The 21,716-nt window shown below is 42.6% G+C and overlaps 1 protein-coding gene across 4 annotated transcripts in view; it reads right to left on the reverse strand.

Moving 5' to 3' along the window:
* ascc3 (activating signal cointegrator 1 complex subunit 3) overlaps positions 1 to 21,716 on the reverse strand; it is an 813,859-nt gene that overhangs the window by 623,947 nt on the left and 168,196 nt on the right. For all 4 annotated transcript variants that reach the window (XM_072499844.1, XM_072499840.1, XM_072499842.1 and 1 more), the window contains exon 11: positions 2,228 to 2,392. In XM_072499844.1, coding sequence (XP_072355945.1) covers positions 2,228 to 2,392 — 165 coding nt within the window. The remainder of the gene's footprint in view (positions 1 to 2,227; positions 2,393 to 21,716) is intronic.

Below are 21,716 nucleotides of genomic sequence, written 5' to 3' on the forward strand. Positions count from 1 at the left end.
CATGGACAAAGGAGAACATGTGCATGTGGTGTTCTCAGGTTTCCAGAAGGCATTTGATAAGGTGCCGCATCAAAGGTTATTGCATAAAATAAGAGCTCATGGTGTAGGGGGGTTAACATACTGGCATGGATAGAGGATTGGTTAGCTAAGAGGAAACAGAGTTGGCATAAACGGGTCATTTTCAAGTTGGCAAGATGTAATGAGCGGAGTGCCACAGGAATCAATGCTGGGGCCTCAACTATTAACTATATTATTTACTTGGATGGTGGGACTAAATGTACGGTAATAAAATTTGCTGATGACTAAAAGGTAGGTAGAAAAGTAAGCTGTGAAGAGGACAATAAGGAGTCTGCAAAGCAATATAAATGGGTTAAGTGAGTGGGCATAATAATAATAATAATCACTTATTGTCACAAGTAGGCTTCAATGAAACTACTGTGAAAAGCCCCTAGTCGCCACATTCCGGCGCCTGTCGTGATGTGGAAGAATGTCAACTTGTCTACTTCAGCAGGAAGAATAAATAAGCAGCATATTATTTAAATGAGAAAAGTTTGCAGGACACTGAATGACAGAGATCTGGGGGTCCTGGTATATGAATCACAAAATATTAACATGCAGATACAGCAAGTGATGCAGAAGGCTTTTTTTGTATTTGTTCATTGGATGTGGGCTTTGATGGCTAAGCCTACATACATTAGTCATCACTAATTGTCCTTGAGGATGCGGTGGTGTGCAGCCTCCTTGAACCACTGCAGTCCATATGGAGTAGGAACACAAACATTACTGTTCGGAAGAAAGTACCAGGATTTCAACCCAGTGACAGTAAAGGAACGGCAATGTAGTTCAAGTCATGGTGCTGGTGTTCACATACTGCCGTGCCCTTCTAGGTAGTAGAGGGTACTGGTTTGGAAGGGGCCGTCGATGGAGCCTTGGTGAGATGCTGCAGTGTATTTTGTAGATGGTACACACTGCTGCAAACTTGTGCCAATGGTGGAGGAATTGAATGTTGAAGGTGGTGGATAGGGTGCCAATCAAGCGGGCTTGTTTGTCCTGGATGGTGTCAAGCTTCTTGAGTGTTGTTGGAGCTGCACACATGCATACAAGTGGAGAGTATTCCATTACACTCCTAACTTGTACCTTGTGCACGGTGGACAATCTTTAGGGGGTCAGGAGGCAAGTTACTCTCTACAGAATTCCCAGCCGCTGACCTGCTGTTGCAGCCGCAGTAGTATTTATGTCGCTGGTCCAGTTCAGTTTCTGGTCAATAGTAACCCCCCAGGATACAGATAGGGAGATTCAACGAGGAAAATGTCACGGGAAATTAACTGTTTATTTCAAGAAAAATAGAATATAAAAGTAGGATATGCTTTGCTACAATTGTATACAGTATTCATGAGACTACATCAATACCACACCTGTAATGTGTACAGTTTTAGTCACCTTATTTAAGAACGAACATTATTGCTTTGGAAGCAGTTCGAGAAGGTTCACTCGACTGATTCCTGGAGGTTGGGCATGTATCCATTGGAGTTCAGAAGAATGGTGGGCAATCTTATTGAAACATAGAAGATCCCGAGGGTACTTGGCTGGGTTGATGTTTCCACTTGTGGGAGAGTGTATAACTAGGGGACAGAGATCGAAAATAAGGTGTCTCACATTTAAAACGGAGATAAGGAGAAATTCTTCTTGTGAGACAATAGATGTCTTCCCAGAGAGTGGCAGAGGCACGATCATTGAATATTTTTAAGGCTGAGTTACGTAGATTCTTGATTGATAAGGGAGTCCAAGGGTATTAAGGGGTAGGAAGGAAAGTGGAGTTGGGGCCACAATCAGATCAGCCATGATCTTATTGAATGGTGAAGCAGGGTTAGAGTGTTAGAATGGACTACTCCTGCTCCTGATCTATGTTCAATAGATTTCATAAGTTACATTATACTACTGCATTAAACATCTAACTAGTAGCAGGTACAGCTCGAAATAGTGCCACATGGAAACAGCAATATATAAATCAAAATTAACGAATCACAACAAAATATATTGTTTACATCTTCTACAAATGATATATTTACACCCAAACTTTCAGGCAAACAATGCAAGGAACACTACTGAAACACAAAACGATTCCTGCACAGAAACACCTGTATGTCCAAAGAAAATTCTTTCTTTCTTCTCACCATTTTGTATGCTAACTTTTGTACAGTAATACTTTTGAATCAGACCGGTTTACCTGTCGTAGTGTTCGTGCCACCAAGCTTTCAAGAACTGGTCCTCTATCTTCATGTAATAGGTGAACTTCATCTAAAATTAATAGTCTGACAATCTGAGACAAGGCAACATCACCAACACTTTTACGTGTTACCACATCCCATTTCTCAGGTGTTGTCACAAGCATCTGAAAAACAGGAAAAGAAACACATTCAACATTACATGGTATATGAATCAGGAATCAATAAAAAAACTATTAAGATCACATTTAATGTTTTGAGTCCCCGCATGATTTCTCAATTAGATTTATCTAAACAATCCAAAATATATTTCTATAAAGTATAAAAGCGAATGAAATAAATTGCAATGCTGTGAAGTTTAATATTTTGACTAATACATTTATCTGAAGCTTTGAACATTGACACAATATAACTAATAATATAAATATCCTGCATCAAAGTAAGGTTCGAAGTACGAGTTACTCAAGTAGGCTCGAGTTAATGTAATAATCTAGATGTATATTAACTAATACTATAAATATCTTGCACCAAAGTAAGATTCGAAGTCCGAGCTACTGAAGTAGACTCCAGTTAATAATGTAATAATCTAGATGTATATTGGAAGTGCATGCAGCAGACAAAACGTAGAATGTATGGCACAGAAGCAGGCCATTCGGTCCAACTGGTCAATGCTGTTGTTTATGTTCCGAATGAGCCTCCTCCCGTCGTGCTTTATTTTACCTCATCAGCATAATTCTCTATTCATTTCTCCCTCATGTATTTATCCAGCTTTCCTTTAAAATATCTATTTTATTCGCCTTAACTATTCCTTGTGGTAGCGAATTCCATCACTCTCTAGGCAAAGGGGTTTCTCCTAATTTCCTTACTAGATTTATTAGGGACAATCATATATTTATGTCCTCTGGTCTTGGACTCCACAAGTGGAAACAGCTTACCTAACATATCCTTCATAAGTTTAAAGATCTCTAGCAGGTCGCAACTAGGAAATTTATTTTCTAAAGCAACAAGCCCTGGCCCATTCAACCGTTGAAATGAAATGAAAATTGCTTATTGTCAAAAGTAGGCTTCAAATGAAGTTACTGTGAAAAGCCCCTAGTCGCCACATTCCGGTGCCTGTTGGGGGGAGGCTGGTACGGGAATTGAACCGTGCGCTGGCCTGCCTTGGTCTGCTTTAAAAGTCAGCTCTTTAGCCCTGTGCTAAACCAGTTGGTGTCAATTCTTGGAAGAAAATTCAGTAATAACTTTCAAAAGAGTGATAGACATGGCAGTGTCCCTTTAAGAAATGTTTTGTCTTCTCACATGGCTTCAGTGATGTCATTGTGTGGGTGGAGCTGGGCTGTGGCTCTGAGTTTTACTTTCATTTTGGTTTGGTTTGTTTTGTGGCACTGAGTTTCTTTGCTTCCATTTTCACATTTGGCTGCTGGATGCAGACAGACAAGTATCTTGGAGTCTCTCTGCATTTTTAAAGCCGTCTCCAGATTACTTGAGAACTTAAAAGTGATAACTGTTTTCTGGAAGGAGTTCAAACCTACTGTTTTAGTAAAAGGGTTTTCTGGTTTATGGGATGTTGTTATTAAATTGAAACAGTTAAGGGAAATTTATTAGGGGTTATACACAGAGTACTGTAGCTGTGTGGGGTATTTATGTTGGTAGTTGATAAAAATGCTGTGTGTCTTTATAAAAATGTTAACTAAATTCGTACAATAAACTTTGTTTTTGATTAAAAGTACTTAAGGTCTCTGTTGAATAACACCTGAAAGGCAGGCTCTTGTGCTCCTCGTAACCAAAATGAATGAACAGTTGTAGGTCAGGTGAACTCCATGATATACTTTGGAGTTTACTAAATCCTGGCCCATAACAAAGGGGTAAAACATTGCAGGGTCTGGAGAAAGAGCAGGGGAGTGGAATTAATTGAATAGCTTTTTCAAAGAGCCAGTATCAATAAAATGACTGAATGGCCTCCGTTCATGCTGTTATCATTTTGTAATGTTGTGTGAATTTCTAACATAACCTTCCACATTCAAGGAGCTTGATGTTTCTTCTAAACTTTGCTTTAGCACAGTGGCTAGGGCAGCACAGTGGCTACCACTGTGGCTTCACAATGCCAGGGTCCCAGGTTCAATTCCCCACTAGGTCACTGTCTGTGCAAAGTCTGCACGTTCTCCCAGTGTCTGCGTGGGTTTCCTCCGGGTACTCCGGTTTACTCCCACAGTCCAAAGACGTGCAGGTTAGGTGGATTGGCCATGCTAAATTGCCCCTACTGTCCAAAAAGGTTAGGAGGGGTTATTGGGTTACAGGGATAGGTTGGAAGTGAGAGCTTAAGAAGGTCGGTGCAGATTCGATGGGCCGAATGGCCTCCCTCTGCACTGTATGTTCTATGTTCCTTGGGACAACATGTTCAGTTCTTGCGCTTGCCTGAGGTACTGGTGGCTACAGGTCTGTCACGTGACAGTGGTAGGAGTAATCAGACGACTTTCACCATGTATGAAATATATTGGTTTGGCATTAAGGTGCAATGCCTGCAGAGTTCTTATTCAAATGGTGGCAATATCCATAATGTCCGATAGGACATTGTTCTCCTTAGAAATAAGAACTGTAAACTCTGAATGTTGGAAAGAAACCACGGCGATGGTGTCCGTACCATTTAACCCTGGTTTGTATTTCAGGTAACCCGCTCTGCACTGTTTATGTAGGAGATATCTGAATCTTCCATTGTTATTTAAATACTAATCCTCACAAGTGGCATTGCTTTGAAGTAGATATAATAATAATCTTTATTGCCAAAAGTAGGCTTACATTAACACTGCAATGAAGTTACTCTGAAAAGCCCCTAGATGCCACATTCCGGCGCCTGTTTGGGTTCGCAGAGGGAGAATCCAGAATGTCCAAATTACCGAACAGCGCGTCTTTCGGGACTTGTGGGTGGAAACCGGAGCACCCGGAGAAAACCCACGCAGACACGCAGAACATGCAGACTCCGCACAGTGACCCAAGCCGGGAACTGAACCTGGGACCCTGGCGCTGTGAAGCAACCGTGCTACCCACTGTGCTACCGTGCCGCCCATGATTTCTGTACTCTTTGTATGCAATGTGTGTTGGGCACCAGTGCCTGGTGTGAGTGAACAATCATTTTTATGTGTATTCTCAGTGTAAACAAGCCAAAAAAATTTGTAAAGTGACAAAGTATTAATTTCTAGCTACCTAACTAATAAATGGAAAAATGTTATGGTGAAGAAACTGGTTGCAGTGCACAATGTTTTCAAATCACGATCCTTCTGCACAAAATATTGAGAATTTAAAAGTGAAAGTTTACAAATAATGACCACTCACTCAACAGCTTTCTGAATTCCACATTTGATAAGAAAAACATCATCATCCACCCATTAACTTTCCTTCTCCCAGAAACACACTTGAGTTAAATAAGAAACATCTGCTGCTGCTATCCTTGTTCCCAGCTAGAAACAGAAATCAAGAAAGCTTAATAGACCCTGCGGCCTTTGAGAATATCTTCTACATTACCACCACAAACCACCACCACCATCCACCCAACCCTCCCTCTTCCCGTCACCAGTACCCCAGCTCCCAACGCCACCACAAAAGAAAGTCCTGGGAACAAAGAAACAATTAATTCTTGTAATTTCAGTGAAAGACTGCACCCTGAATGTTTTGTACAACTTTAATCATGCCAACCATGGAAAGCAAAAAAAAGACTGCAATCTGTTTCCATGACAATAGTATCTAGTCAGCCAGAAAATTTGCTAATACAGGTTTAATAAATCTGCATGATCACTCTATGCCACTCGTATCCGTGTGGGATCATAATGAAGTGTGTTGGTTTTCACTGAAAACAATGAGTCGTGCAGATTCCTTTACATCACCCTGCAGGAGATTGAATGCAGATTCCCATCGACCGCTTAATACCCCTCTTTCCTCAGATTAGTGTTCACCAAAATCTTTAAATTCTGACAATAAATTACAAAGATAACCAGAAGATAAAAGTATGGTTTTAACAGCTTCCTGAAGACTGTGTTTAAATAACGATTTCGAAAGTGCATTTGGAAGGAAAGATAATGCCAGAAACACTTTTTTGGATTTACATAATTGTATTTGATCAATTTCTGTTTCATAGTTTTCAGCCGTTTTTCTATGTCAGTCTAGAGATTAACACCTCAAGAAAACTAAGTGCACACACAGCGTTTTTCTGACTGTGAATACCCTCCTCCACATAGCCTGCCATTACCAAAGGCAATCTCAATAGGAATCTCCCTTTCCCGTTTGACAGGGCTCATGTTGCAAGCCGAGTTGAACCTGCATACATCCCTGCACCATGCCACTAAGCATTCGTAAGGCAACTACCAGCACCACCACATGTAAATGAATTTGTAATTTAAATTATATTTGCTTTTTATCACTATAAAACAAAGCATCTTGAACACCAAAAACCAAGATATGTTTCTAAACAGCTAGACTCTTTGGCATAATGGAGCTGTTATACAGAAACAAATTCCTTTTTTAAAATTCATCTGTGGGATGTGGGTGTTGCTGGTTGGGCCAGCATTTATTGCCCATCCCTAGTTGCTCTTCAGAAGGTGGTGCTTTCATGAACCACTGCAGTCCTTGAAATGTAGGTACACTCACTGTGCTGTTAGGGAGGAAGTTCCAGGATGTTGCCCCACCAACAGTGAAGGAATGGTGATATATTTCCAAGTCAGGGTTGTGAGTGACTTGGAGGGGACTCTCCAGGTGATGGGGTTCCCAGGTATCTGCTGCTCTTGTCCTTTTAGCTGGTAGTGGTTGTGGGTTTGGAAGGTGTTGTCTGAGGAACTTTGATGAGTTACTCGCTATAGGAGTAACTGGTACACATGGCTGCCACTGTTCGTCAGTGTGGGGTGGTGGTTTGAATGTTTGCGGAAGAGGAAGCAATCAAGCGGGCTGCTTTCTCCTGGATGGTGTCAAGCTTCTGGAGTGTTGTTGGAGCTGCACTCATCCAGGCAAGTGGAGAGTATCCCATTACAATCCGGACTTGTGCCTTGTAAATGGCGGACAGGCTTTTTGGGGGGCTGGGGGGGTCGGAAGGTGAGTTACTCGCTTTAGCATTCCTGTTCTTTAACCTGCCCTGGTAGCCACAGTATTAATGCTCTTCAATACACCTTGTGTGACATGTTTTTCAGTCACACTTAAATATACCTACTTGCCTTGGATTAGTTGCAAAGAGGATTTTAAAAGGGGTTAAAGATTAGGGCTGTTACCACAGAATCCCTCCACCACCACTCTATGGGGAGGCAGTGGTGTAGTGGTATTGTCACTGGACGAGTGAACCAGAGACCCCGAGTAATACTCTGCAGACCCGAGTTAGAATCCTGCCGTGGCAGATGATGGAAATTGAATCCAATAAAATATCTGGAATTAAAACCATGAAACCATTGTCGATTGTCATTAAAAAAAACCCCAGCTGGTTCACTAATGTCCCTTAGGGAAGGAAATCTGTAGTCCTTGCCTAACCTGGCCTACATGTGACTCCAGATCCACAACAATGTGGTTGACCGTTAAATGGCCCAGCAAACCACGCAGTTGTATCAAAACTGCTACAAAGTCCAAAAGGAAAGAAACCGGATACCCTAATAGAACAGTGGGCGTACCTAACCACATGGACTGCAGCGCTTCAAGGCAGTTCACCAGCACCTTTTCAAAAGCATTTAGGGATGGGCAACAAATGTTGACATAGCCAGGGAAGCCCACATCCTGTAAAAATAAATTGAAAGGCCTCTTTTCATGGGAAACTAGAATTACAAATTTCGAGAGGAAAATAGCTCCAGGAAGTTAAAAGCTCACAGCCTTCTTTTGTCAACCCCTTCATCATTCTTACAAAAAACACCACCAACTTTATCATCTTCGTGGGCACAAGGTCACTCACTTTTTAAAGCATCCCAAATCCTCAATTCAACCCACCCTACCAACACCAAACAAAAGCCATGATCACTGACCAGCGGTCCCAAACTACTTAATTTCAAAACGTACGGTGTACTTTCAAATGCTCCGAGGTTTGCTGCTCCAAACCATTGTTACCCATTTCCCATTGTTCACAGACTCATCACAACACTGCTACTGTTCTCAGACCCCACATCAATCCTCTTCTCACTCTCACAATATTTGTGTTAGGATCCAGTTTCAACATCATCACACCCCAGCACCACTAGGTGAAGGAAATGTGGATGCACCTGTCATAATTTCCCAAAGTTCTTTAGATTTAGGAATTGTGCCTTGCCATTGCAAAACTGCAAATGTCAGTCCATTAAGGAGGGAGGACAAATCAAAGTACAGAGACTACATACTTAATAGTTTAAAATCAATTGTAAGGAACTTACTAGATTCCTACTCGAGTGGGAGAACAGAGTAGAAACAAGGATTGACTGTAACAAGGAACAGGTGCTAACTTGGGAATTTTGTGCAGAGTGGAAACGACATGCTGCTTTTTTTACCCCAATAAATTGTGAATGTTCAAAGGCATTAAATGGTGAGCAAGTAGGTGATTGATGAATTTTAAGATTTTATCCTGGTAGTTGAAACCAATACTGGTGAGATCTAAGTATTGCTTTAAACTTATAGTTTAACCAGTTAAATTATTTAACGTAACTACAGGTAATAGTTGAATGATATTTCTAAACTTGTAACCTAGTTAGCTAAATAAAACACAATAAAGATGGCAGGGCGGATGTGTTGCAACTGTAGCATGTAGGCACTGGTGGATACCAGTGATCCACAGCAACCACATCTGCAATAAGTATCTGTAGTGCACGGAACATCAGTTCAGAGTTGATGATCTGGAGTTTGTGCTTTGGGCACTGCAATGCATTCGGGAAGGGGGAAGCTACTTGGATACTTTGTTCCTGGAGACTGTTACACCGTTGTCCTGAGAGTGAAGCAGGAATCAGGATACAGATGGAAACAAAGAGGAGCCTTAGCCCTCGCAATTTTCCAACAAGATCTAGCAACTTGTGTGTACGAGAGCAGAGAATGCAGGATAGATGAGCAAACTGGCACTGTCGTGCAGAAAGCAATTATAATGTGAAGAAATATTATATTTTCCCAATATTACTTTTTGAAAAGATGAATTGAGAGTACCCAATTATTTTTTTTCAATTAAGGGGCAATTTAGCATGGCCAATCCACCTACCCTACACATCTTTCAGTTGTGGGGATGAGACTCACGCAGACACGGGGAGAATGCGCAAACTCCATATGGTCAAAGACCCGGGGCCGGGATCGAACCCGGGTCCTCAGCCCCATGAGGCAGCAGTGCTAACCACTGCACCGGCTACATTTTCCCAATATTACTGAGGTATACTGTGAAACAGGCTTGTGTGCGAGTTTGGGTGTTATTATGATCCCAGACCAGACCCCAACAGTGACGAGGATACTGTAACAAAACCTTAATATTTTAGTTTATTTTGTAAGACGATGCAGAAAGAACAATTTCAGCGGGAGCAGTGCGCAAGTGATTGCTGGGAGGTAAGTTTCTCCTTTAAAAACACTTGTCTTTGCAAGAGCAGGCCAGTCGATTTCAGCGGGAGCGGAGCAGGTTAGTCAATTTCAGCGGGAGCAGTGCGCAAGTGATTGCTGGGAGGCAAGTTTCTCCTTTAAAAACACTTGTCTTTGCAGGAGCAGGCCAGTCGATTTCAGCGGGAGCGGAGCAGGTTAGCCAATTTCAGCGGGAGCAGTGCGCAAGTGATTTCTGGGAGGTAAGTTTCTACTTTAAAAATGCTTGTCTTTGCAGGAGCAGGCCAGTCGATTTCAGCGGAAGTGGTGCGTTAGTGATTTCTGGGAGACCTTCACAGGAGCAGGCTAGTCAATTTCAGCGGTAAACACTTACCTGGTGCCTTTTTCGGTCCCTCTTTGCTGTTTTTTAAAAAAAAAAAATTGTGTTTTAAGGCGGGAACAGGAAGTTCGACCCGCGGACTTCTGGGAAGACCCTCACCAATAAATTCTGGTGGAGAGGAAACCGGATACACTACACGTGTAGTGTCTCCCACCCGCCCTCCTCCTCTAACCTAATAATAAAACCCATTGGTGTGAGGTAAGTACCATATTTTATTATTATTATTATTATTTTATTTTTTATTTAAGTTAGTTGTTAGCCAGATCGTGGTAGAAAGTTAGAGGGATGGCAGGGAAGGGAGTGCAATGTTCCTCCTGCAGGATGTTTGAGGTGAGGGATGCCGTTAGTGTCCCTGCTGATTTTACCTGCAGGAAGTGCTGCCATCTCCAGCTCCTCCAAGACCGAGTTAGGGAACTGGAGCTGGAGCAACTTCGGATCATTCGGGAGGCAGAGGGGGTCATAGATAGCAGCTTCAGGGAATTAGTTACACCAAAGATTGGAGATAGATGGGTAACTAAGAGGGACTGGGAAGAAGCAGTCAGTGCAGGGATCCCCTGCGGTCGTTCCCCTGAGAAACAAGTATACCGCTTTGGATACTTGTGGGGGGGAGGGGGACTTACCAGGGGTAAGCCATGGGGTACGGGCCTCTGGCATGGAGTCTGTCCCTGTTGCTCAGAAGGGAAGGGGGGAGAGGAGCAGAGCATTAGTAATTGGGGACTCGATAGTCAGGGGCACAGATAGGAGATTTTGTGGGAGCGTGAGAGACTCACGTTTGGTATGTTGCCTCCCAGGTGCAAGGGTACGTGATGTCACGGACCGTGTTTTCCGGGTCCTTAGGGGGGAAGGGGAGCAGCCCCAAGTCGTGGTCCACATTGGCACTAACGACATAGGTAGGAAAGGGGACAAGGATGTCAGGCAGGCTTTCAGGGAGCTAGGATGGAAGCTCAGAACTAGAACAAACAGAGTTGTTATCTCTGGATTGTTGCCCATGCCACGTGATAGTGAGATGAGGAATAGGGAGAGAGAGCAATTAAACACGTGGCTACAGGGATGGTGCAGGCGGGATGGATTCAGATTTCTGGATAACTGGGGCTCTTTCTGGGTAAGGTGGGACCTCTACAGACAGGATGGTCTACATCTGAACCTGAGGGGCACAAATATCCTGGGGGGGGAGGGGGGGGGGAGATTTGTTAGTGCTCTTTGGGGGGGTTTAAACTAATGCAGCAGGGGTATGGGAGCCTGGATTGTAGTTTTAGGGTAAGGGAGAATGAGAGTATAGAGGTCAGGAGCACAGATTTGACGTCGCAGGAGGGGGCCAGTGTTCAGGTAGGTGGTTTGAAGTGTGTCTACTTCAATGCCAGGAGTATACGAAATAAGGTAGGGGAACTGGCAGCATGGGTTGGTACCTGGGACTTCGATGTTGTGGCCATTTCGGAGACATGGATAGAGTAGGGACAGGAAGGAATGTTGCAGGTTCCGGGGTTTAGGTGTTTTAGTAAGCTCAGAGAAGGAGGCAAAAGAGGGGGAGGTGTGGCGCTGCTAGTCAAGAGCAGTATTACGGTGGCGGAGAGGATGCTAGATGGGGACTCATCTTCCGAGGTAGTATGGGCTGAGGTTAGAAACATGAAAGGAGAGGTCACCCTGTTGGGAGTCTTCTATAGGCCTCCAAATAGTTCTAGGGATGTAGAGGAAAGGATGGCGAGGATGATCCTGGATAAGAGCGAAAGTAACAGGGTAGTTATTATGGGAGACTTTAACTTTCCAAATACTGACTGGAAAAGATATAGTTCGAGTACATTAGATGGGTCGTTTTTTGTACAGTGTGTGCAGGAGGGTTTCCTGAAACAATATGTTGACAGGCCAACAAGAGGCGAGGCCACGTTGGATTTGGTTTTGGGTAATGAACCAGGCCAGGTGTTGGATTTGGAGGTAGGAGAGCACTTTGGGGACAGTGACCACAATTCGGTGACGTTTACGTTAATGATGGAAAGGGATAAGTATACACCGCAGGGCAAGAGTTATAGCTGGGGGAAGGGCAATTATGATGCCATTAGACGTGACTTGGGGGGGATAAGGTGGAGAAGTAGGCTGCAAGTGTTGGGCACACTGGATAAGTGGAGCTTGTTCAAGGATCAGCTACTGCGTGTTCTTGATAAGTATGTACCGGTCAGGCAGGGAGGAAGGCGTCGAGCGAGGGAACCGTGGTTTACCAAAGAAGTGGAATCTCTTGTTAAGAGGAAGAAGGAGGCCTATGTGAAGATGAGGTGTGAAGTTTCAGTTGGGGTGATGGATAGTTACAAGGTAGCGAGGAAGGATCTCAAGAGAGAGCTAAGACGAGCAAGGAGGGGACATGAGAAGTATTTGGCAGGTAGGATCAAGGAAAACCCAAAAGCTTTCTATAGGTATGTCAAGAATAAGCGAATGACTAGGGAAAGAGTAGGACCAGTCAAGGACAGGGATGGGAAGTTGTGTGTGGAGTCTGAAGAGATAGGCGAGATACTAAATGAATATTTTTCGTCAGTATTCACTCAGGAAAAAGATAATGTTGTGGAGGAGAATGCTGAGACCCAGGCTAATAGAATAGATGGCATTGAGGTACGTAGGGAAGAGGTGTTGGCAATTCTGGACAGGCTGAAAATAGATAAGTCCCCGGGTCCTGATGGGAATTATCCTAGGATTCTCTGGGAGGCCAGGGAAGAGATTGCTGGACCTTTGGCTTTGATTTTTATGTCATCATTGGCTACAGGAATAGTGCCAGAGGACTGGAGGATAGCAAATGTGGTCCCTTTGTTCAAAAAGGGGAGCAGAGACAACCCCGGCAACTATAGACCGGTGAGCCTCACGTCTGTAGTGGGTAAAGTCTTGGAGGGGATTATAAGAGACAAGATTTGTAATCATCTAGATAGGAATAATATGATCAGGGATAGTCAGCATGGCTTTGTGAAGGGTAGGTCATGCCTCACAAACCTTTTCGAGTTCTTTGAGAAGGTGACTGAACAGGTAGACGAGGGTAGAGCAGTTGATGTGGTGTATATGGATTTCAGCAAAGCGTTTGATAAGGTTCCCCACGGTAGGCTATTGCAGAAAATACGGAGGCTGGGGATTGAGGGTGATTTAGAGATGTGGATCAGAAATTGGCTAGCTGAAAGAAGACAGAGGGTGGTGGTTGATGGGAAATGTTCAGAATGGAGTTCAGTTACAAGTGGAGTACCACAAGGATTTGTTCTGGGGCCGTTGCTGTTTGTCATTTTTATCAATGACCTAGAGGAAGGCGCAGAAGGGTGGGTGAGTAAATTTGCAGACGATACTAAAGTCGGTGGTGTTGTCGACAGTGTGGAAGGATGTAGCAGGTTACAGAGGGATATAGATAAGCTGCAGAGCTGGGCTGAGAGGTGGCAAATGGAGTTTAATGCAGAGAAGTGTGAGGTGATTCACTTTGGAAGGAATAACAGGAATGCGGAATATTTGGCTAATGGTAAAGTTCTTGGAAGTGTGGATGAGCAGAGGGATCTAGGTGTCCATGTACATAGATCCCTGAAAGTTGCCACCCAGGTTGATAGGGTTGTGAAGAAGGCCTATGGAGTGTTGGCCTTTATTGGTAGAGGGATTGAGTTCCGGAGTCAGGAGGTCATGTTGCAGCTGTACAGAACTCTGGTACGGCCGCATTTGGAGTATTGCGTCCAGTTCTGGTCACCGCATTACAGGAAGGATGTGGAGGCTTTGGAGCGGGTGCAGAGGAGATTTACCAGGATGTTGCCTGGTATGGTGGGAAAATCTTATGAGGAAAGGCTGATGGACTTGAGGTTGTTTTCGTTGGAGAGAAGAAGGTTAAGAGGAGACTTAATAGAGGCATACAAAATGATCAGGGGGTTGGATAGGGTGGACAGTGAGAGCCTTCTCCCGCGGATGGAAATGGCTGGCACGAGGGGACATAGCTTTAAACTGAGGGGTAATAGATATAGGACAGAGGTCAGAGGTAGGTTCTTTACGCAAAGAGTAGTGAGGCCGTGGAATGCGCTACCTGCTACAGTAGTGAACTCGCCAACATTGAGGGCATTTAAAAGTTTATTGGATAAACATATGGATGATAATGGCATAGTGTAGGTTAGATGGCTTTTGTTTCGGTGCAACATCGTGGGCCGAAGGGCCTGTACTGCGCTGTATTGTTCTATGTTCTATGTTCTACCCCCAATCCCATGTGCTTTAGTTTTACATGCTAATCTCTTATGTGGGACTTTGTCGTATCGTTCTATGTTCTATGTTCTATAACACTTCACTCCAGGAGTGACTGCATGAAAAAATAGGGATTTAGTATTTTAAAACAGTACTTTATTAACACAATATTAAAGTCTTTAACATCACACCCAGAAATAGCTTACAATTGTCCCTTAAACAATACTACCAAATACAATAAATGCAATTATTATCTCTGTTAATGAAACAACAATAAAGGAAATACATACAAGCTCACGATGCATCCTAGAATACAATAGCACAGAGTAACACTTGCTTTCCAGAACAGATTTGACTCCTGTTAGAACCCCTGCAGACTCTGGCTGGATGTCTTCAGAAAACCTGTTTCTACTGACTTGTTTCAGCTTCTTCCTTGACCGGACAAGTCTGCACTGCTTAATAATATTAATCTTCTTATCTATCCTACTCTAAGCAAAATACTTTACTTGTAGTCTAAAAGGTAGCCAGATCAGAATTCAACTCAAAAGCTTTCTCAAACTATCTGAATGCCGTATCTCCATCCAGTAATGGCATCACCTCTCCAGGTTGAAAACACATTAACTCCCCAGGGATTCCCCCTGGACAAACAACAGTGCATTAGCCCAGGCTTTTTACTCTGGTCAATTTCACCTCTGATCTTGCAAAACATGAATATTTTAATAATAGGACTACTGCAGTCAAACATACTCCAACCCAGGCTTTTAATCCTTAACTTGCCAAATGTTTATATTCCAATATATCTAAAATCCTGCCTTCGTCACAGTGTGAATAATTTAATTACACTGAAGACAATAGACTGCAAGGTTCAGAACATCACAAAGAGGTTAGGTGTGAAAACAAGCAGTTTGAAGTGAAGATGAGCAGGGCTAAGATGGTGTACCAGTGGACAGCATGAACAGAAATTTATCTTCAGTAGATAAAGGTAGTGACTTGAAGTTAACAATTGCATTTCAAAAGGAACATGTATATCGTAAATGGATGAAGCAAAGTAGGAAGTTTACTTTTACCCAAAAAGGAATGTAATACACTAGAGTTAAAGTAAAATGCAAAAAGAGCATATTTAAAGAGAGATTGAAGGTGTATCAGTAGGTTATGAGATCCTAAAGGAGTGTGTGCTGGAAACAGACATGTGAAAAAGCTATGCCGCCACCCTCAGAGAAAAGTGTTTGTATCTGCAAGGCTTTGAGAGGGCAGCACGGTAGCATTGTGGATAGCACAATTGCTTCACAGCTCCAGGGTCCCAGGTTCGATTCCGGCTTGGGTCACTGTCTGTGCGGAGTCTGCACATCCTCCCCGTGTGTGCGTGGGTTTCCTCCGGGTGCTCTGGTTTCCTCCCACAGTCCAAAATGTGCAGGTTAGGTGGATTGGCCATGATAAATTGCCCTTAATGTCCAAAATTGCCCTTTGTGTTGGGTGGGGTTACTGAGTTATGGGGATAGGGTGGAGGTGATGACCTTGGGTAGGGTGCTCTTTCCAAGAGCCGGTGCAGACTCGATGGGCCAAATGGCCTCCTTCTGCACTGTAAAAAAAATTCTATGAGACAAGCTGTGGCTTCTCAGTATCAAATGAGAGAGAGAAAAGCCTGTGCAAAACTTTCCCGATAGCAACAGTGGATTTGTGGTAATATTACTGCAATTTTTACAGATTAAAATCTATGAGGACTATTACCCAAAGCGATGTTTATAAAGCAGTTAATAAAGCAGAAATCTTTCGAGAAATGTTTGAAGAAGTTCAGTTAACTGTGTAAATGCAATCTTCTGTCATTAAGTTATAGCTTTTCCCCTTTTTTAAGAAATGTTTAAACTTAATTAAAAATAATATTCACAAGTGGCTTGAAATTCTTTCTCCTGACTTCAGATACTTTTTCCACAGAGTACAAATTGCAAATCGTTGTGATAACCTGTTCTAGTTTCTCTTTGGAATATGGACAACCTGACACTTACCACCTGCCATATTATAACAGTAAAAAGGAATGCGGTTGCACGAGGGGATTGTGTAGTTAGACAACAGTCTGGTGTCTGCAGCCAAGAGCATTAGTTCTGAAGGCTGCGTGGCCTGCCCGGTACCTGCCTCATGGCGAGAAAGGAACTTGGGGTGGGAGGGGAAAGATCCACTGGCATGGTGCACATGGGTGCCAACAACAGCTGTACGTGGGTACCAATGACGCAAGAGATTCTCCTGAGGGAGTATAAGCAGCTAAGATCTGTCGACTGTAGCCTCTAGAAATTCCTTGTCCCACGAATGAGGGTGTCTTGGCTTTGGAATTTCCAGACCTGTGACTATCGGGAATGTTTTGCACAGGTGGCCATGGAAAATTTTATATTCAGGCGGAGCTGCATGATAATCTTATAATAATAATAATCTTTATTGTCACAAGTGGGCTTACATTAACACTGCATTGAAGTTACTGTGAAAAGCCCCTAGTCACCACATTCCGGCGCCTGTTCGGGTACACAGTGGGGGAATTCAGAATGTCCAAATTACCTAACAGCGTGTCTTTTGGGACTTGTGGGAGGAAACCAAGCACCCAGAGGAAACCCATGCAGACAAGTGGAGAACGTGCAGACTCCACACAGACAGTGACCCAAGCCGGGAATTGAACCTGTGACCCTGGAGCTGTGAAGCAACAGTGTTACCCACTGGCTACCGTGCCACCCTGGAGTGTCAGATTAAAAATACACTGTTAAAAATCTGATTCACAAAGACAGAATTCATAGAATTCGTAGAATTTACAGTGCAGAAGCAGGCCATTCGGTCCATCGAGTCTGCACCGGCCCTTTGAAAGAGCACCCTACCTAAGCCCACACCTCCACCCTAACCCCATAACCCAGAAACCCCACCTAACCTTTTTGGACACCATCTCTCGATTACTACTTGAGCCATGAGCAAATAGGCATAGGGTATATAAAAGAGTCAAGAGCGTTAAATGCCAAGCTCAAAGATTGGAGTGGGAGAAATAAGTTTTGATTGATTGGGCAATGATACCAGTACTGGGGAAAGAGGGAGCTGTACCTTTGGGAGGATCTTTACTTAAACCAGATCGAGGTCTGTCTTCCACTGAGTCATAGAACTAGGGCTGTCAAGAGGGCTTTAATCTAAATGGGGGTGGGTGATGATCATCTTGAAGGGAGATTTGGAAAGTTAAAAGGACAAGGCTACATAGTGCAGGGTAGTAATTCAGGTAATGCTAACCAAAGTGTGATAGGAAGGGACAAAGCATGTAAACATAATGGTGTACCAGCAAATATTGTCAGAGTATGGAAAAATAATTTTAAACTAACAGGAAAGGAGGCGGGTTCAAGAGACGGATTTAGAAATCCAAAGACAAAAGGTTGGGATAATAGAAAAGTATATTGATCTGGGTTAAGACAAGTTGAGTAGGACATGAAGGGGCAGATAATTTAATGGTAATAGTGCAACACAGAGTAAGATCCACACAGGGAATAGTAGTAAAGAAATCAAACTGAAGTCACTTTATCTGAATGCATTGAGCAACACCAACAGACATAAATGGTTTAGATTCAATCGTCATTACAGGGACGTGGTCACAAGATGACCAAAGTTGGGGAATAAACATTCCAGGGTACACAACATTTGAAAAGACAAGCAGAATGGAAAAAGAGGAGGGGTAGCCCTGATAATAAAGGATAGCATAAGGGCCTGACTTCTCATTCCTAATTCAGGTGCACAGAAGCATAACATTTTCCACAAACCCCACTGGAAACTGCAGGATAGTTAGCCTAACATCTGTCATTGGGAAGTTGCTGGAATCTATTATTCAGGGGCTTATAGCAGAATACTTAGAAAATCATAATTTGACCAGGCAGAGGAAATATGGCTTGGTGAAAGAGAAACTGTGTTTAACTAATTTATTAGGATTTATAAAGAAAGTAGCAAGCCGGGTGGATAAAGGAGAACCTGGAAATGTGGTATATTTGGATTTCCAAAAGGCATCTGGATAAGGCACCACATCAAAAATTACTACATAAGATATTACATGGGGTAGGGGGTAACATATTAAGTATGGAAAAAGGATACTTAGCTAACAGGAAGCAGAGAGTAGGGATACACGGGTCTTTTTCAGGTTCACAAGCTGTGATGAGTGGAGTGCCATGGGGATCGGTGCTGGGGCCTCAACAATTCACAATCTACATTAATAGCTTGGATGAAGAGACTGAATGTATGTAACTAAATTTGCCGTTGACACAAAGATAGTGGGAAAGTAAGTTAGGGGGTAGAGAGTCTGCAAAAGGATACAGACATGTTAAGTGAGTGAGCAAAAACTTGGCAGAGGGGAATATAACATTGGAAAATGTGAACTTGTCCCCTTTGGCAGGGAGAATAGAAGAGCAGCATAATATTTAAATGGAGAGCGATTGAAAACTGGGGGCACAAAGGAATCTGGAGTAGGCCATTCAGCCCCTCAAGCCTGTCCTATCATTCAATGAGATCATAGCTGATCTGTGGCCTAACTCCATATGCCTGCCTTTGGCTAATATCCCTTCATATTTTTGCTTAACAAAAAAAACTTTCTATCTCAGATTTAAAATTAACTGTTCTAGCTTTAACTGCTCTTAGTGGGAGAGAGTTCCAAACCTCTACCACCCTTTGCATGAAGAAGTGCTTCCAAACATCTCTCCTGAACAAACTGGCCCCAAATTTTAGACTATACCCACTAGTTTTAAAATCTTCAACTAGTGGAAATAGTTTATCTTTCTTTATCTACTCAGTCTTTTCCTGTTAGTTTTCTCTTCAGTTTGACAATTGGATACAATATGACATTAGAAAACAAGGAGGTAACAAGCAAGTTTTCATTTACATTATGATATATTACAGTCAGCAGGGAGTACCTGGACTAAAAAGAGTAAGGAGATGAGAAATATTGTTGTGTTAACATGCTTAGGCAGGCATGGTTGCACCAGGCATTGCTTTTGAAAGTTTACCCAACTGTTGTAAAAAGCTGCATCTTCTTTAAGTGAAATCCATTAATGTGAAAAAAAATCCATTTACTGCGTGTCAACTGAAATAATACTTTTATTTTAATAGCCATGCAAAATTATAGAAGTTTACCAGAAATTAATTTTACTCAATAAACGCTTGCCTTGCCAGCAATGCCCACATTCTACAAACATATAAAAAGTTTGTCAAAAATGCCGTAATGATTTATCAGGCACCCAAAACCTATAAATACATTTTTTTGCATAACTAAATGAGCCTAGATAGAGCCCAGACAATTAAAAGAAAAATAAAACAGACCTGTTCCTGCTGCTCTCGCAAGGGAAACCTATATATATGAATCCGACACCAGAGTAAGACTAATCTCATTAATCATTGCGCATGATTGGTTGGCTGAGTGCAGCATGGGAATACACTTCTACCAATGCAACAATTGAATGGGATTGTAAGTGGGTCGCGAATAAGACAAGATAGTATTTTCAATATGCTCAACTAAGGTGGGAAAATATTTCAAGGATCTATGCACTATACTAGCAAAACATCTGAAATCAATATTGTACCCTTTATTACCATAATTTAAAATCCAAATTGATAACAAAAAGCAGGCAATTACTTTGTTGGAACGGAATACAAACATGTATTTAAAGTACAATCTATAATGACCAAATGGTATCCTGCAGCGTTTATAGCCTATTCACAAAAGACCATTCTCAAGATTTATCAGGTATTGCTGAGTACGTATCAATATGTCGAATGGTCCTGCATGCTGTTAAACCCACTTTTGCACCATAATTGCATAGGCAAATTGCTTCAATAATCACCATGAAGGTAGCCTAACAGTACATTTTCATACTGATGCAAGAATATCACTGCACTCACTGCTGATGATAAAATATACACTTTTTCTCCCAAAACATAATATATCAATATAAAATGGGGATATATTTCAAACAGATCTAACATTTTAAGACTGGGCAACCATCAGGAACCATGGCCCATCAGCATAATTGTACTCTACCACAATCTGCAACCTCTTTTTTTGACCAGCATTTATTGTCCAACCCTAGTTGCCCTTCAGAAGGCGGTGGTGAGCTGTCTTCTTGAACCGTTGTGCAGGTATACCCACAGTGCTATCAGGGTGGGAGTGATTTTGTCCCAGCGACAGTGAAGGAACGGCAATAAATTTCCAAGTCAGGGTAGTGAGTGACTTGGAGGGAACCTCCAGGTGGTGGAGTTCTCAGATATCTGCTGCTCGTCCTTCTACATTGTAGCAGTTGTGGGTTTGGAAGGTGCTGTTTAAGAAACCTTGGGAAGTTACTGCAGTGCATTTTGCATAACCTGACATATTCCTCACTCTACCATTACCACCAAGCCAGGTGATTAACCCTGGTTCGATGGAGAGTGCAAAAGGAGCAGCAACAGACAAACTTAAAATTGAGGTGTCATCCTTGTGAAGCTGCAACACAGGACTACTTGCATGCCTAACACCATAACCAGTAAGTGATTGACAGAGCTAAGTGATTAGCTACGATCCCAGCTGATGTTACCGCTAGACAGTCAGGTCCCAGAATGGAACCCTAGCTCAGTGGATGATAACTTTTATTTTTTGTTTGGAGACAGGGATGAGCAGAGTTACAGGACTGCCAATTAACTTTAACAAATGAATAAAACATTTATTAAACATGAAAAGATTGCAATAATCCTTCACCCCATCTATATCTTCACAGATGTACACAGATTTTTAAGGATAACACAAGTTTCAAAACAAATTGTACACTACAATGTTCTCAGTAAGTACTCAGAACACATAAACCAACAGGCCGACTGTGGTCAATACATACCACACTCTAAACCAAGTGGCAGACACCACTCAATACAACTTCTGTGGATTTCTCATCAAATGCCCCCAGATGCTTATCACACTGTGAGCCAAATGTCTCACTGGAATCTGACTTCCACCCGAGTGATTCCACACTCCACACTTGAAAAAACATGTCTTGGAATCTTTGCTCAAACAAAGCTTTCCCTCAGATGCCTGGATCCACAATTTCAAGCTCTCTTTTCAGTATTCCTCTGCCTTGGATTGCCACGTGTATTCAAACTTCCACACATCGTTCAGGAACCAGCTCTGTCAACAGAACACTGCCTCTAAGGCTGTATTTTGACATCAAACTTTTGGTCTACTGCAGATGGACTGGTCTCTCGCTTATAAATCTGGTTTGTGCAGCTGTCTCTTTAACTTACTTCACCCAACAGAACCTTGTTCCACTCCTTGTACTTAATTATTTTAACTTAACTGTCTTCCTGAGAGGTACTATTTTTGTTCCAACACCCTGGCTTCAGGACTTTTTGTTCTTTCGGGAAGTCTGCTCCTGTCCATCTTCTTCTGGGTCCAGCTTAAAACTAAACTCAAAAGTTCTTTCTAA

This window comes from Scyliorhinus torazame, chromosome 4 (genome assembly GCF_047496885.1).
Source record: "Scyliorhinus torazame isolate Kashiwa2021f chromosome 4, sScyTor2.1, whole genome shotgun sequence".
NCBI lineage: Eukaryota > Metazoa > Chordata > Chondrichthyes > Carcharhiniformes > Scyliorhinidae > Scyliorhinus > Scyliorhinus torazame.